General features: G+C 35.9%; 1 protein-coding gene across 1 annotated transcript; it reads right to left on the bottom strand.

The window, feature by feature from the left end:
* Positions 1-10,508: 10,508 nt before the first annotated feature.
* LOC128019084 (mucin-5AC) lies at positions 10,509-15,678 on the bottom strand. The gene is made up of 8 exons (XM_052605079.1): positions 13,316-15,678; positions 12,801-12,864; positions 12,517-12,695; positions 12,263-12,384; positions 12,070-12,131; positions 11,814-11,917; positions 11,556-11,719; positions 10,509-11,409 (listed from the first exon to the last, which is right to left on the bottom strand). The coding sequence occupies exons 1-8, from the start codon at positions 15,531-15,533 to the stop codon at positions 11,317-11,319; spliced, it is 3,006 nt and encodes a 1,001-aa protein (XP_052461039.1). The 5' UTR covers positions 15,534-15,678; the 3' UTR covers positions 10,509-11,316.
* Between the last annotated feature and the right edge of the window lie 1,018 nt (positions 15,679-16,696).

The raw sequence follows: 16,696 nt of genomic DNA, 5'->3' as shown, positions 1-16,696 counted from the left end.
GTCTCTGCTCTCACTCAGATATTGCGTGTACATGCTCAAACGTTGTCTTTGCATCACTGAAGACAAGAGCTTTTTTTCTCATTTATGTAAGGAGTAGGTTTATCTCACTACATGGAAGCAAGCTGATTATAGTCCCCCTTCTCTAGTTATTTATTTTTTGATAGCCTACTTATTTTAGCTAAGTGCTTAAATTGATTAAATTATTTTATTTAGTCCATTTGTATTTTGTTGTTTTTGTATAAGGTTTTGCAATAAAAACGGATAACAACCAGGTTCCAGAAATAATCACTGAGGATGCTTCTAAAAATAGTGAGGGTGCTCTAGTCTTATGCACATTTTTACATATGTTGTCCCATCTATTGCTATGGTTATCACTATGTAAAAATCACAGCTATTTTGAGAGCGAATCCCACATAAATATCCCCAAAACTTTGCAATGTGTCCCAGACAGAACCAACACCCAAACACACACACACACACACATGTTTGTTTTTGTGAAAAGTGGGGACATCCCATAGACGTAATGGTGTTTATACTGTACAAACTGTATATCCTATGGCCCTGAACCAACCCTACACCTAACCCTAACCCTCACAGGAAACTTTGTGCATTTTTACTTTCTCAAAAAAAAACACTGTATTCTTTGATTTATAAGAGTTTTGAAAAATGGGAACATGGGTTATGTCCTCATAAGTCACCCTCTCCTTGTAATACCTGTGTCATACCCATGTCATTATACAGAGTTGTGTCCTGATATGACACAAAAACACACACACAAACACACACACACACACACCATTTAAAATGCTTTAGACACGCCCCTGTTAGTTAGTTAACCACCACAAGTCGTCACTCAGGCTTGATAATACCAAATAGGCCTAATCGTAACTACTTTTGTGATAAACCTGTTTTGAAACCTATTTGTACACTGAACTTTTTATTGGATAGTACATTCACAGAGATTTCGGGATAAAGATATTACATATCTACCATATATAAACAACATTATAACAGAAACAAATGTTTACTTTTAGCAGAAATTTCAGCAGAAAAACGACTTTCAAATAGCAAAGAATTTGTTAGAAACAAACAACAAAAACAAACTTTTTTAATAAAAGAAAGCAAATTAGCAAATAGGCTATATCTTCGGACAAACTCCATACAAACTAAAATCTATAATTTTTTCGTATATTGGTGAAATATAGAGACTATGATTGAGATTTCATTCAACAAATTATTTACTCTGAATGGAGTATGCCAGGAGAATGTTTATGTAGGCCCTATTTAAAAAAAGAAAAAGAAAAAGAAAAAAAAAACGGAAAAGTAAACAGAAACGTTTCAACTTTACTTTGATGGGCAGGTGATAACGTTCTTGGATTGTTTCACAATTCCAAGAATTCAAAGAATGGACTTGCCTTCTTGTGTAGACGAGTGTTGTGTAATATTCAGTTCCTATAAAAAACTGTTCCAGCGAAACAAATGAATGGAACTGAAAATATAAGTGCACACAATTATTTAGAAAAATAACTTAAGTTTCGATGTAAAGCAATAAAAGTTTCATAGCAATACATACTGTACAGGTGCATCTCAGTAAATTAGAATGTCATGGAAAAGTTGATTTATTTCAGTAATTCAACTCAAATTGTGAAACTTGTGTATTAAATAAATTCAATGCACACAGACTGAAGTAGTTCAAGTCTTTTGTTCTTTTTAATTGTGATGATTTTGGCTCACATTTACAAAAACCCACCAATGTGCAATCTAATTGAATCCAACCCTGTATTGTCAAGTAGTGTCCTGTCATGTGACTTACCTGGATTTCTGCCCAGTCTCCCAGTTACCTGCTGCCAGTAGTTTGCTCTCCTCCGGTCCGTTCAGCCTGTTAGGTAGTCTGTCTTCAGGGTGGTGCCCTATACTCTCAAGTCAAGTCAACCCTTTATGCAACTGCAGTCCTGTTGTCAGTACTGCAACTTTGGAGAATGATTTCAGTGCTCAATACTCACAATCCTGAAACTTGTGATGATGAATGTCCATCTTCTCTTGGGAATGATATTTGTTACAGTCCATTTAGCTCTGTATGGGGAGCCAACTCTCCATAAAACGAGACGGATGACACATTATGATTTGATGGCATTTTGAAATGTTGTGTATAATTTTAAAATATGTAACTCTGGATAGAATACCACTGGGTGGAGGGCAATTTGTGTTTATGGGGGAAAAAATATATTTTATATGGTAGCCCATAAAAAGCTCTATAATTAAGAAATAAATAAAAGTAAAAATTGATAAAGGCTTAGGTCCCATCCACATGGAGACATGTTTGCTGTATATGCATAAATATTGTATCATATAGGCATTTTGTCCACATGGATCCAGCGTTTTGGGAGAGTGAAACCAATATTTTTTGAAAGCGGGTCCCAGAGTGGATAAATCTGAAAACGTCGCCCTTTTGTTTTCGTCTGGACAAAGAATCTGTATTTTTTTCTGAAACAATGACGTCATCAGCCCACATCTTGCCCCTAGTCACACACCACTATGTCACATAACAGAATTCAAAAGATGAACACTGAATGATTGTCTTTTTATTAACTAACATTAACACAGATATTGCTCCATGTTCGTTTGTATACCAATGCAGAAGGTTTATGCATAGTCCAAGTCTTCTTGGACATGTAACTACATTGTTATGTGCCGGTTTTGTGGTTTTGTGTTGACGCAGATATTTCTTGAGACGAGGAGAAAAAAAGATACATAGGGAAAGCTCTGGCTTTGTGTGGACGTAGCCTTAAAGATTGCAGTTTTTTTTTGTTGTTTTTATTTTGGGGTGGGGTGGGAAGCCAATCACATTATGCCTTGTTTTTTTTACTTTTTTGTTTGTTTGTTTGTTTGTTCCAATTATGCATTTACCACTTTTCACTCATAATGAACATAAATAGGGTTGCCTAAATCTGGTCGTTAGTTCCACAAAACTCTGTTGGAAACGACTTGCTACCATAGTTGCTTTTGGAAAATGCACTGACTAATTTTATTTCTGTCAGACATATACAGGAGTTCTAATTTAGAATTAACAGAGGTTCAGCTGCTGATGTTTCATTGAATATTTCATTTGAAGTCACCAGCTTTTATTTTTGTAGTGACTTGTTTATTTTTGTGATGTACAGATTTGATGTTTATATGAATATGTTGTTGATTGTCACCATTGTTGAAATTAATGTGGGATTAATGTCTTGATGTCTGTTATTCTCTAAATCATGTTGTAGCTCAAAACTCTATGAAGTATTTTTTATTATTAATAAAAAATAACTATTCACTGTTGGATAACCTGATAGTTTCGAATTATTGTTATAATTATCATCTTATAATTAATATACTCAAAACTTGATCAGAACTCAATGATTATGTCATAATGAACAAACATCTGATCATATTTGTTCTTGCCATAATAAATTTACTTTTAAAAAAACACATCAATCAGAGAAAATTTAATAAAAACACCTTTAGAAAAAATAAATGTGCCGTGCCACTGATCATGATGACTTTTTATAACATTTTCTTTTAACATTCAATTAAACATCAACATCTAAACCTCAATTTTAATTCTCAATAAGAACTTCTTTAGATGTCTGACAGAAATAAATTTGGTTAGTAGTAACTGAAGCTGGTAAAGCTGTTTTTGTTGTTTAAACATCTGCCGAGATATTCAGAGATTTAATGTCATTTATCTTCAGTAGATTTTTTGTGCCTTATGTTCCCGCCAAATCTAAAGTTTGACAGATTCAAGTTCTGTTTAGTTTGACCAAAAATAAAATATACAGTATCTGACACAAGTTGTGTAACTTTATACCATGGGGCCATTGAATGCTTGAATCTGATGGGCTGACAAACGTGTGCAATTATTTTCAGGGAAACGCATGGTAAATGTATTTCCAGGCAGATAACTTGACCACATTACAGTTCCATATCACTTTGCATAGTTAACTGTAATAATGGTTATGCAGTTTGCACAAAAAGGTGTTGTCAGTAATAACAGCACTGTTTAGAGATGCTGCTGCAGAACACGGTTGAGGGATGCACAGATTTAGCCTAATTCACACTGTCTCCCGGCTAAAATCGTGCAGCATGAACTCTGCATTAGTGTGTAAAAGGTTTCAACAAACTTCTGTGTTAAGAGGAATAACACAGTTTATAAGGACTGTATAGTCCTTACAAACATAGAGATGTTTTCAGCTCATCTGCATTTTTTGGTCTCTTTTTTCTTATTTTCCTTGACAGACTATGGTGAAGTCTGTGTGTTCCGCATCTGCACTGATTAGCTTGTGGGCGTCTCCATTAATTGTCATCAGCAGCAGCTGTCACTCATTACTCCCTCCCTATATAATGGCTTGTCTCACATCTTGTGTTTTTGAGAGCATTGTTTCATGTTTGGTAACTGTTCTTTGCTTCTGTGTTGGATGTCCGTGTCTTCCCCCGGATCCTCATCCACTCATCGCACCTTCACAAGCATAACCACTTACCTTCGGCTCGGTTCCCCGCAGTTCCTGTGCCATCCTCTCCTGCTGCCAACTCACCATCCCCATATGGATTACTCACCGTCTCCCACCATCTTGGATTGTCGTCTTCTCAGCGTTATTTGTATTTTTGTTTGTTTTGTTTTTCATTAAATGGTTCATACTCGCAATGTTTCCAGCTTCTCCTTCACCCAATCATCACACATTTAACCAAATCAGTTAATTCTCAGCACATGAATCTTTCACCTAGATAGAGACACACTATAGTGTCTGTTCACTAAACTAGAAAATAAAATAAAAAACTTCCAAACCAATTTAAGAGTAACAAATTAATTTATATTCAACAAATAAAAGACAGATGTAATACGGATAAACAAATAATAAAGCTTGGCTTATTGAATTGTGTCCCTTTCTATGAAAGCACTATTTGTAAGTGATATAAACACTGAATATAATGTACATGTGCTGTGTTTGACAGAAAACTGGCTAAAACAAGATGATTACATTATTTTAAATGAGTCTACAGAAAGTCGAACGGAAGTACTCGATATTGGTATGCTTCGACCCCCAAAAGCAAACCTCAGAAACTTCCTGTGTTGGGGTAATGAGTTACAAAGTAACGGATTACAGTAACGATATAACTTTTTTGGGTAACGAAGTAAAGTAACGCATTACACTAATAATATTGGTAACTACACTACTTTACTAGACTATAGGAATGCACTTTCCTGCGTTACACATGCCGTGTTTGCCTGTGTGTAAAGTTCTGGGCCAGGTTTCCCAATAACGATTGATCTTTGCGCTTAGAGGCTCCATAGTGTACGTGATTACATCATCGCATTTTGACAACATTAGCTGCGTTTCCACTGGCGAGCTTAAACCGGGCGTGCTAGTGCGTGCCAGGGCCAATCGCGTTTCCACTGTCAATTCCGGGGCTTGATCGTGCCAGCTGGGGCTAGAGGAGGAGTTATGACAAAGGCGGAGTTTCTCCGTGTCTAGAGCGTCTTCGCTGCGGATCATTTTAGAAAGATAACAGCTTTAACACCAGTATTAAAGACTTTTTTAAATAATTTGAGATCAAAACTCACTCTTAGTCAGCAGCGAGTGATTGAAATAAATTGATAAAATATTTATAAGCTATGTAAAGACTATGCACGATAAAAGTTACCATAGTAAACATGGTAAATGCAACCACTTTTACTTTTATTTATAACTTTTATTTAGTAATATATTTATCTGTCGTCTTGTCTCGAGAGTTTAGCTCCACGTAGCATAGCCTATCATCAGAATATTATAATGATTTTTGTTCGGGAGCTTTCATAAAATATAGAGTCTGCACTGTGGATCATTTCTATAACACCAGCATTTTTGCATCACTTTCAGTCAGCAGGAGGATGTGTTTTACAATCACCATACAAGGCAGAAATATTTATAAACGATGCAAAAGACTATGCACGCTGGACATTAACATTACCATAGTAAGCATGGTAAATATAACCATTTGAGGAAATCAGATGTCAGCTTCTTATTCTCTATCACAATTGTGTAATTATTTAGTAACTTATATTATCTGTCATAAGTCTCGTCTCGAGAGTTTAGCTCCACGTAGCCTATCATAAAAATATAATAATGTTTTATGTTTGGGAGCTTTTATAAAAATAGAGATATTCTCATTCATTCTAAATGTGACGTATAGGACACTTTGGCTACAAATAAATAGAAACAGACTCGACTGAATAAGCAGGCTATTTTAGAAAATAAATAAATAAAATAAAAATAAATGTATTTCTGTGTGATTAATTCTGAGTCCTGATAAAGTAATTCATTACGATCAATGTATCACTTATTCTACTATAGTAAAACATCGATGCCTTTGAATTTGGATATTTACCAAAGCATGCAAACAAACAGCCGCTTTTATCATGTTCGAGTGTGATCGCGCATGTTTCAGTGATTTATTTCTTAGTTTTCTGATAACTTCTCTTTGTTGATGAAATGAAGGCGTTTCGTGAGTGACGTTGTTCCAGAGAGGCGTGTAAAGGGTGTGTTTTAGTGATGCGCAGCGGAGCTTCAGGCCCTAGGCGTTTCTCAATGTCAAGGATACTTCCTTGGTAGGATTGATCCTTCCAAGTCACTTCCTTCAGAGGCTAGGTGAGACTCCTCTTTAGCATACGGAGAACACATAAATGGAACAGGCTAGCAAGTGCACGTAATTGCGTCATTACGTCAGTGAAAAGGTCCGTTTGAATAATGCTGTGAATGGTATCATTAAATTACTTTGGACAACTTAACTAGTTATTTATAAAAGAAATGCCGATGACGCAACCAATTGTTAAATGACAGGTCCGGTTCAGTTAACCATTTGTATTTGTATAATTTACAATATCAATACGGTAGTAATTTGTACTGGCATTTAAACGTCAAACTTTACTTATATTTACTACAGTTTTAACACATTTTTGGTAACGTAAATAAAAACTGTTAACACTCCGACTACGTTAACGTACGACATTTTTTAACTAACGTTAGATAGCAAAGCTGCGCGCATAGGATTGTGGGTGATTTGAGAGCACGAAGAGCGCGAAGGATACACATATGCATCCTTTCCTGTGTATGATATATTATTCAAACGAAGGACTCAGTCCTTGGTTGAAATTCCGAGGATCCTCGACATTGGAACAGTCCTTCGACAGATGTCGATGACGTAGCATCCCCGAAATACTGGCTTCTGAGGATCCTTCCTTGACATTGAGAAACACCCCCTGACTGTGGAAACCCTGCGCTATAGAGCATCACAGTCCCGCCCACAGCTGGTGCCAAAAGTGAAAATTCAGTGCAATTTCTGCATTGACATTTGGGGTATAAGCCATAAAAACGTAACCATACATGGTAGACTTAAAACCAGCTACGGCTGTACTAACCCATAATAGTAGCTCATATAAATGGCAAAGGTTCATGGGGCACTAACCTTGTTTTGAGATAAATGCCTTTTATTCGCAATGTCTTGGATAAATACTTCATTACCCACAATCCTGAACAATCCCACAGTGATGCATCTGATTGGTGGAACTCGTGTAACTGTCTGGTTAAGGGAGGATGGTAACGTAGCATTATCGTCCACTTTAGCTAGGCTACTGTAGCCTTCATACGGTATGTGTCATATCAAGCATTTTATGATGCCACTGTCAAAACAATATTTAGCCTAGGCATAGGCTTTTTGTGCATTTACTGAACATTTGTGTAATGGCAACGACATGTGTTGACGACTGAGCGGTGATTGCAAGTCAGATACAAAGCACAGCACAATGTTGCTGACGTTAACCACTTTCAAACACGCACACAATATATAAAATACACGATGATAAATATAAAAATCAATACACAATACCTGTATAAAACACTATTTATTTACACGATTAATACTGAAAGAACTGCTATTACTGCACATTCACTATATAAAATAAAATTCATTGGAGGAAAAAGTTTGCGCAACCTCAGATTTGGAAGTCGATCAAAAGGATCGTTCGCGGTTTTGGCTTCAGTCGAATTCAGTGAGGCGCGGTGGTTTATGGGATGAGTAGTTCCTTCGCTCGAAATGAAAATATGTACCTTTTACTTTTTTTGGATTTTCTCTTAATTTTTTAACTCGAAATGATATGTTATATGCTTATGAGTTCAGCCATAGCTGGTTATCCTCAGACATGCTCTAAAATTCTTTAGATACGGATTTTTCCGAAAGTCAATGGGAGAAATGAATGGGAAATTTACTTCCTGCACCAAAGCTCTCTCGGGCTGTGGGCGGGACTGTGATGCTCTATTCTGGCCTCGGTGCTGGCCCGAGGCTATTAGCCCTGCACGCCCCTTTTAAACCCTGGCTCGCACTGGCCCGACAGTGGAAATGCGGCCATTGATTCGGCAGAAGAAACCAATGCTTTCGTTCCTCTGAGCCAAACAGAAATTATTGGTGACGCTAGTCCCCGTGCCCAGATTGGTTCAGAATCTCCCATATTAAACTAATAAGTAGTCTTTTGAACTACTACTTAACATAGTGAAAGTATGGAAAAAACAAGGATGAAACAGTGGTACATATCTGATAAAGCACTGGAATTTATGTATTGGGTCCCGGTAAAAATAACAGATTCTGAAAGATTACAGCCAATGGATCGATCATTTATATTATGTATACTATGTAAATCATTATATAATTATACAGTTCATAAAGATAGTTGCACTATTTTTTTTTCTGTTACACTGTGAATATTTCTCACTCATTTTGTATGTAGTTTGTGAATCATTTGCACTGTTTTTGCACTGTATTGTTGAAGACAATTTGTGCAATTGTTTTTACTACAGTATATGCTGCATAGTTTGTGTTTGTTGTTCATACTCAGATTGAAAATATATTTCTCACAAGAAGAAAAAAGAAATGCAATTTATATTTAAAAGAAAATCTAAATTAAAGTTTCATTCCTTCATTTGATAACCAGAAAAATGTAAATACACAACAGCATTTCTGAGGGGGAAAAAAAACATTTCACAAGGCTATTTTAAAAAAATGTAATAAATTAAGTTGTTTTTATGCGTTTAAATAATTACACATGCTAAAAAAATAAAACATATGGTGAAGAAAAAATAAAACATTTCATAGGGCCCTAAACATGTAATTTTTGTTAAACTTTTAATAAATTGCTGTGAAAATGTATAAATGTTATGAATTAAATTAATTAGACATGATTTTTGATTAATAAAATTAAATGTAACCATTAAAAAGGAGTTGAGAAAAAATAAAACTGATTTTATAGGGCCCTAAGAAATAGTAATAAGTAATAAGTAATGAAGTTACTTTTCAAATGCAGTAACTAGTAAAGTAATCTCATTACAATTTACAGAAGTAACTAGTAACTTGTAACTAATTAAATTTTTTGAGTAACTACCCCAACACTGGATGGAGACATGGAAGTACAGTATATGCGTCTTTAAGATCTATCGTGACAAACCAGTCGGACCTGATATGAGATATGAAATCTCTTCCTTAATAGGGTATTCACTTCCTGTTCCTCAAACAGAGCCTGCCTTGCAAATTTGATTAACTATTATCCCTTCATGAATTTTCACAAAAGAAGCATTAACAATTAGTCCATCAGGCATGAATAATTCAATCTTTCTATCATCTGATAATTTCCATCGAAGCCTATCTATGTTTCTCTCCCTGCTGAAAAACAATAGCAACCATCACAGAATTTGTAATGTTTTTAACGGAAACTGTAATGTTCCCTGTGGTTCTCATGGTAATGTGTTGCCTTCTATTTGTGGCTTGTTAAAACCACATAATCCTAATGGAATTTGTTCCAAAATACACTAACCTTTTAATGGTTGTAATGGTTAATGGTTGATGATTTGTAATGTTTTCTGTGATTGTTTTTATTTATTTATTCATTTATTTATTTTTCAGCAGCTCTCTTTATCTAAACTTTCAAACTTCAAAACTGCTTAAAATTTTAAGCTTTTACAACTTTTTCAAACTTTCAGGCTTCAGGTTTTGGTCAAGACAACCTAAAATTTGTCTTAACCAACTTTTTTATCTAGCTTCTCATTCTGGTTTTGTCTGTTGTTGTATTAATGTCATTCACCAGACTTAATCTGCTACTTCAAATCAGGATACAGGTTTGTAATGCACTATGATGGGCAAATCATATCCCACCTTTTATTTTCATTTTTTTTAACTTTTTACAGGTTTTGTATTGAGGCTATGAATGTGAATGCATGAACACATATATGTCATTATGACCCAGTCTTGGTTCATTTTGCATTAAAAACTGACAGGTTGTACATTGAGTAACAATTTACTGTAATGTATTCCGTTTATTTAACAACTACTGAACAAATTATGTGGACATGACTGATTTGGGTTAAATTAGTTATAGTATTAATTTAAAAATGGGTGTCAGATTATATTGAAATGCACGTTTAAATGTAATTTTAAAAGATTGTATGATGACTTCTGTGCTGTGTGAGCAAACAAATTCTATATTTAGAAATGTGTGGAAAAATAGTGGATGAATATGATATACATGTGGGAAAAAAAATCTAAATAGACAGAATTTGTGTATTTTTCAACAGTGTAAGGATTTTATTTTATTTTTTATGCATGCAGGGTCCTGCTAGATCATTGTCATTTGGTTATATATACATTTGTTCTTACATTTATTAATGTTGTTATGATTTAAAAGGTGAATAAAAGCTTTTTGTGTGATGCCTAACTAAAACAAACATTTCCTGTCAGCAGCTGCAGGACAATCTTGTCAGAACAGAAGTGATCATTAAAAACAAGATTTGAAATTATGCAGATAAAATAACTGTTGATTGGTTTTGCTGCTGTTTTACATCTACAACTGTGTGTAAAGCACACAAGGATTTTCATGGAGTTACATGGAACTAAAGTGCATGAAGTATAAATAAGTTTAACATTACCAACATTGCCCCTTAAAATGAAATGTGTAAAATCAAATAAATTAATTATTTGGAAATCCAAAAATATTATATAACATGTAAATAATGTCTAATGAAATCTTACATTTTTTGTCCATTAAACAATTCTGAAAATAAATTACATTAATCACAATTTAAGATCCTGTCTGTCCAGCAATACAGGCACAATAAAATAAATAGTGTATTGTAAAAGCTGTAAGATATCATAATCATTATGGAAAGTTAAATGTAAACTATAAAGTACCACCATCACAATTTGGATTAGTATAATAAGTAATCAGTTAGTGTTAGAAAATTTTCCTGATGTGTCTTGAGCTCTCTAGAATAGGCTGTGAGTGGTGTATTGTACATTGTATGACCGTCTTCTGGACCACCTTCTTCTCAATGCTGTACAGCAACCACACAGCAAACACTGAGGAAAGAGAGAGAGAGCCTAGTTAGACTGGAATTAACATTTGTGACATTGATAGGTTTTGGGTACATTTTTATATCAAATGTTATCACTAATCACTTCAGTTATAATATGCATGTTTCTTACTAAATCTTTATGATACTTACACAAAGGAGAATCCAGCAAGGTACGAGGATGATAGCAATAGCACAGGGTACAATAATGGCCACAACCCATGCTGCACTAGTGCTGTTATTTGTGATTGTAGTGCTCAGCACTGTGGAGTAAAAGGTGGTTCTAGTTGCAGCAGGTGTAGTTGTTGTAATAGTCTCTGTAGATGATAATGTGTAAAATAATTAAGACTTAAAACAAAATCTCAAATAACTATAAAGTTAACAACAATGTTTCTATGCAGAAGTACATACCACTATTAACCACAATAAGTGCATTGAGAAAGGCACTGGGTTTCTGGAAGTCGCTTTCTGAGAAAACATACTGTACATCAGCCTGAATAGTGGTGGAATTACCCCTGGGGAGAAATAAAAACATACAATGATGCAAATGAACCCTTCAAAAAGATCTCAATGTGCTTCTTCCTTTACATATGATCTAAGCACATATAAACTAGATATCTTTGAATCAATGGATTTATTTCTATTCTAATAAATGTTTAAATCTTACGTGAAATTGGTATCTTTGAACACAAATGGAGTGGCTGTGGGCTCAGTTAGCATCTCGTTCAGCTAAACAGGTCAGCAATGAAACAATTTTATATTAAAAATTAAAGGTGATAGAATTTGGGCTTAATAGTTGAGCTTAACCCAAAACTTAATAATAATAAGAGCATTTTAAATACAAATTGTTTCAGACTTACCAATTTATTGATAGAGTCCTGAATTAATTTATATGTGGTGTCCCTGAGATCAAATTTCTGAGACATGGTAACATTGTTGATTTCAAATCCAAAATTCAGGGCATATGACGTATCAGAAAGTTCTTTAAAAAAAAAAAAAAAAACATGAATTAATAATAATAATACATCTTAGCTGATATTGTGTGTGCATACATCTTTTTACTGCAGTATTGAAATTTGTTTACTGGTGACTGAACAGAGAAGAGAAAACTCACTTGTGTAAGTGACATTCACAAAGCTCACAGGGGTACTTAAGCTTTGTGCCCTCAGTTCTCGTTTAATTCTGAAACGTTCGGCCAGCAGAGAGTTTGCCAATTGTAATATTTTTTCAGCACTTGGTACAGGGCCCCGTGTAATAAATATGAGCCGAATGTAAATAATCACCCTCCCAATCCTGAAAAAGAAATTAAAGAGGTACAATGCTGAGTGAGATAATAAATAAGATTACACAATACAACAATTTACACAATACAATTTATTCTTAAAATTGTGTTCTTACACATCTGGTGGTTGTACAGGTTTCAGAGTTGTTTTATTCCATGTTGGAGCAGGAGTTGTTAAGCCTGCAGTGCAAAAACAATATTTTAGGAGATATATTTAAGGAAAAGAAGAATGCATAAAGTATATTAATTATTATCATAATATCATAAATATATCAAATAGATAGATCTTCCAACTAATGTTGAAGAGGACATTCATGTTGTAATTGTTTCACTACTAGTTGTTGTGATTTTAGAATAAGGTGTGGTTGTTGAATAAGTTATATCTGTATTTAATGCACCAAAGGTAGTAATTTTTATCTCAGAAATTGTGCTTGTTGGATGAATATTCATGGATGATGTTGTCACGGACTCCTCCACCAGAGTTGGAGGGGTTGTGGTGTTTATGGGGTTAAATCTTTTTAGTTCGTTCACCAATACTTGTATTAATTTCAGGCATAGTTATAGTTTCTGGATGAGTTATGATGTTTAGTGTGATAGTTGAGAATGAGACCCAAGATTATAGTTGTCTCACCTATAGTTGCTGCTGGAAGTTTATTTGTGCCAGCCAAAGTTGTTACACCAGTAGTTGTTACTGGACGTACTGTTGTTGTTTCAAACATAGTGGTGGTTGTTAAATCAGGAGTCGATAAGGGTGCTGAAGATGAGAATGACTGAGGGATGCTTGAGTTGGCAATATTTGTTGTTCTTGCACCAATAGTTGTGGTTGCTGCATCAGTTGTCAACATTGGTGCTGCAACTGAAGATTTTGCAGGGGTGCTTAAGTTAAACAAAATTGTTGTTTCCAGAACTGTTGTTTTAGGCACAGCTGTGGTTTCTGCATCAGATGTCAACAGTTGTTCTAGATGTGATGATGTTTGAGGGTTGCTTGTTGTAGTCAAAGTTGTTGTTGCACCAATAGGTGTTGTTGGTAGGACTGTTGTTGTTTCAGGCATAGTTGTTGTTGTTGCATTAGTTGTTGGTGCTACAGATGAGAATGCTGGAGGGGTACTTTGGGCAGCCAAAGTTGTCATTGTTGCATTAACTGTTGTTACTGAAAGTATTGTTGCGGTTTCAGATGAAGTTGCAGTTGTATCAGTTGTAGTTGTATCAGTTGTCAACATGGGTGCCATATTTGATGATGTTGGAGGGATGGTTGTAGCAGCCAAAGATTGTTCTATAGTTACGGATGTTGCAGATATGTCCAAAGTTGTTATTGTCTTGCCAGTAGCTGTATTTGGAAGATCTGTTGTGGTTTCAACATTAAGTGTTGTAGGATTGTTTGTTGTTGTGGAAACCACATTTCTAGTTGTCTCAACCATATTAGCATTTGTTGGAAACACTGTTTTTATTTCAGACATTGTAATGACTGAAATAGCAGAAGATGTTGGATGTTTGCTTAGGGTTGTGCCAGTTGTATTTGTGGTTTCAGGCATAGTTGTGGTTGCTGAATCAGTTGTCAACATTGATGATACAGTTGAGGATACTGGAGGGATGCTTGGGATAGCCAAAGATGTTGTTGTAACACCAATAGCTGTTGTGGTGTCAGGCATAGTTGTAGATGATACATCAGTTAAAGTGGTTGGGCCTGTAGTTGAAAATATTGTGGTTGTGTTAGCCAAAGCTGTACCTGTAGTTGTTGTTGGAAGTGTTGTATCTTCAGGCACAATAATGGTTTTTGGATGACTTGTAGTCAGAATTGTTTCAGAAACCAAAGTCGTATTAGTTTTAACAGCAGCTGTCATTGGAAGTGTTGTTTTGGATTCACCCACAGCAATTGTGGCAGGATTGATTGTAGAGGATTCTGGAGGAGTGGCTGTAGAAGCCAAAGTTGTTGTCACACCAGTAGTTGCTGTGGTGTCAAGCATACCTGTGGTTGATTCAACATTTGTTGTTGACATTGGTGCCACAATTGAGGATGTTGGATGGGTGGTTATGGAAGCCAAAGTTGTTGCGTAAATATTTTTAGCTGTGTCAGGCATAGTTGTTGTCGTTGGATGGCTTGTTAACTTTGGAGGGGTAGCTGTGGAAGTTGTTTCTGCATCAGTAGTTTTGGTGGTATCAGACATGGTTGTTGCTGCTGTTTCAGTTGTCAACATTTTTTCTACAGTTGAGGATGCTGGAGGAGTTGTTGTGGAAGTCAAAATTGTTGTTGCATCAGTAGTTTTTGTGGTGTTAGGCATAATGGTTGTTGCTTCATTAGTGGTTGACACTGGTGCATCAGTTGTCGATGTTGGTACTGCAGTTGAGGATGTTGGAGGGGGGGTTGTGGAAACCATAGATGTTGCTTCAATAGTTGTTGCAATGTCTGTCACATTTGTGGTTGCTGATGCTGTTGCTACAGTTGAGGATGTTGGATGGTTGGTTGTGGAAGCCAAAGATGTTATTGCATCAGCAGCTGTGGTGATGTCAAGCATAGTTTTGGTTGCTGCATCAGAGGTCAAAATTTTTGATGCAGCTGAGAATGTTGATGATGTTGTGGAATCCAAAATTGTTATTGCATCAATAGTTGTTGTGGTGTCAGGCATTGTTGATATCGCTGCATCACTTGTTGAGGTTGGTACTGCAGTTGATAATGTTGGAGGGGTGGTTGTGAAAGACAAAGTTGTTGTTGAATCAATAGTTGTGCTATCAGATATATTTGTCATGGTTGCATGAGTTGTTAGTGATTGTGCTACAGTTGAGGATGTTGTAGAGGTGGTTTTTGAAGCCAAAGTTGTTGTTGCATCAGCAGCTGTTGTGGTGTCAAGCATAGTTTTGGTTGCAGCAGTTGAGGATCTTGTAGCGGTAGTTGTGGAAGCAAAATCTGTTGTTGCGTAAACAGTTGTTGCGATTTCAGGCAGAGTGGTTGTTTTTGTATCAGTTGTTGATGATGGTGCAATAGTTGTCAATGTCAGAGGTATGGATGTGGAAGCCAAATTTGAGGTTGCATTATTTGCTGTTGTGGTGCCAGACAAAGTTCTGGTTGATTCATCAATTTTTTTTGATGTTGTCGCTACTGCTACAGTTGCTGAATTAGATGTAGTTTCAACAGTTGAGGATGCAGGAAAGATGGTTGTGGAAGCCAAAATCATTGTTGTATCAATACTTGTTGTGGTGTCAGGCATAGCCGTGGTTGCTGCATCAGATGTTGATGCTGGTGCTATAGGTGTCAGTGTCAGAACTGTGATTGTAGGAGCCAAAATTGTAGATGAATGAGTAGTTTTAGTGGTGTCAGAGAGAGTTGTAGTTGATTCATAATTTTTTGTTGAGGTTGTTGCTACAGTTGAAGATGCTGTAGTGGTGGTTGTAGAAGTCAAACTTGTTGCATCAGTAGTTGTTGTGGTGTCAGACAGAGATGTGGTTGATTCATCAGTGGTTGAACTTAGATGGGTGCTTGTGGAATCAAAAGATGTTGTTGCAATGGTAGTGGTAGTGGTGTCAGGCATAGTTGTTGTTGCTGCATCAGCTGTTGATTCTGGTGCTATAGTGGTCAATGTCAGAGGTGTGGACATAGGAGCAAAGATTGTTGTGGCATCTGTTGTTGTGGTGTCAGACAGAGTTGTGGTTGCTGCATCAGATGTTCTTGACGTTGGTTCAACAGTTGAGAATGTTGGGAAAATTGTTGTGGAAGCCAAAATTGAGGATCCATCATTTGTTGTTGTGGTGTCAGACAGAGTTGTGGTTGATTCATACATTTTTGTTGAGGTTGTTGCTACAGACGAAGATGCTGAAGGGGTGGTTGTAGAAGTCAAACTTGTTGCATGAGTAGTTCTTGTGGTGTCAGACAGAGATGTGGTTGATTCATCAGTTGTTGAACTTAGATGGGTGGTTGTGGAATCTGCTGTTGTAGTTGAAGTTGTTGGGGTGCTGGTTGTAGAAGCCAATATTGTTGTTGTGTAAATAGATTTTGTGATGTTGGGTATAGTTGATGCTG

Source organism: Carassius gibelio, chromosome A1, assembly GCF_023724105.1.
Source record: "Carassius gibelio isolate Cgi1373 ecotype wild population from Czech Republic chromosome A1, carGib1.2-hapl.c, whole genome shotgun sequence".
Lineage (NCBI taxonomy): Eukaryota > Metazoa > Chordata > Actinopteri > Cypriniformes > Cyprinidae > Carassius > Carassius gibelio.
The sequence above is the reverse complement of the archived record's forward strand: the minus strand, read 5'-3'. Positions and strand labels throughout refer to the sequence as shown.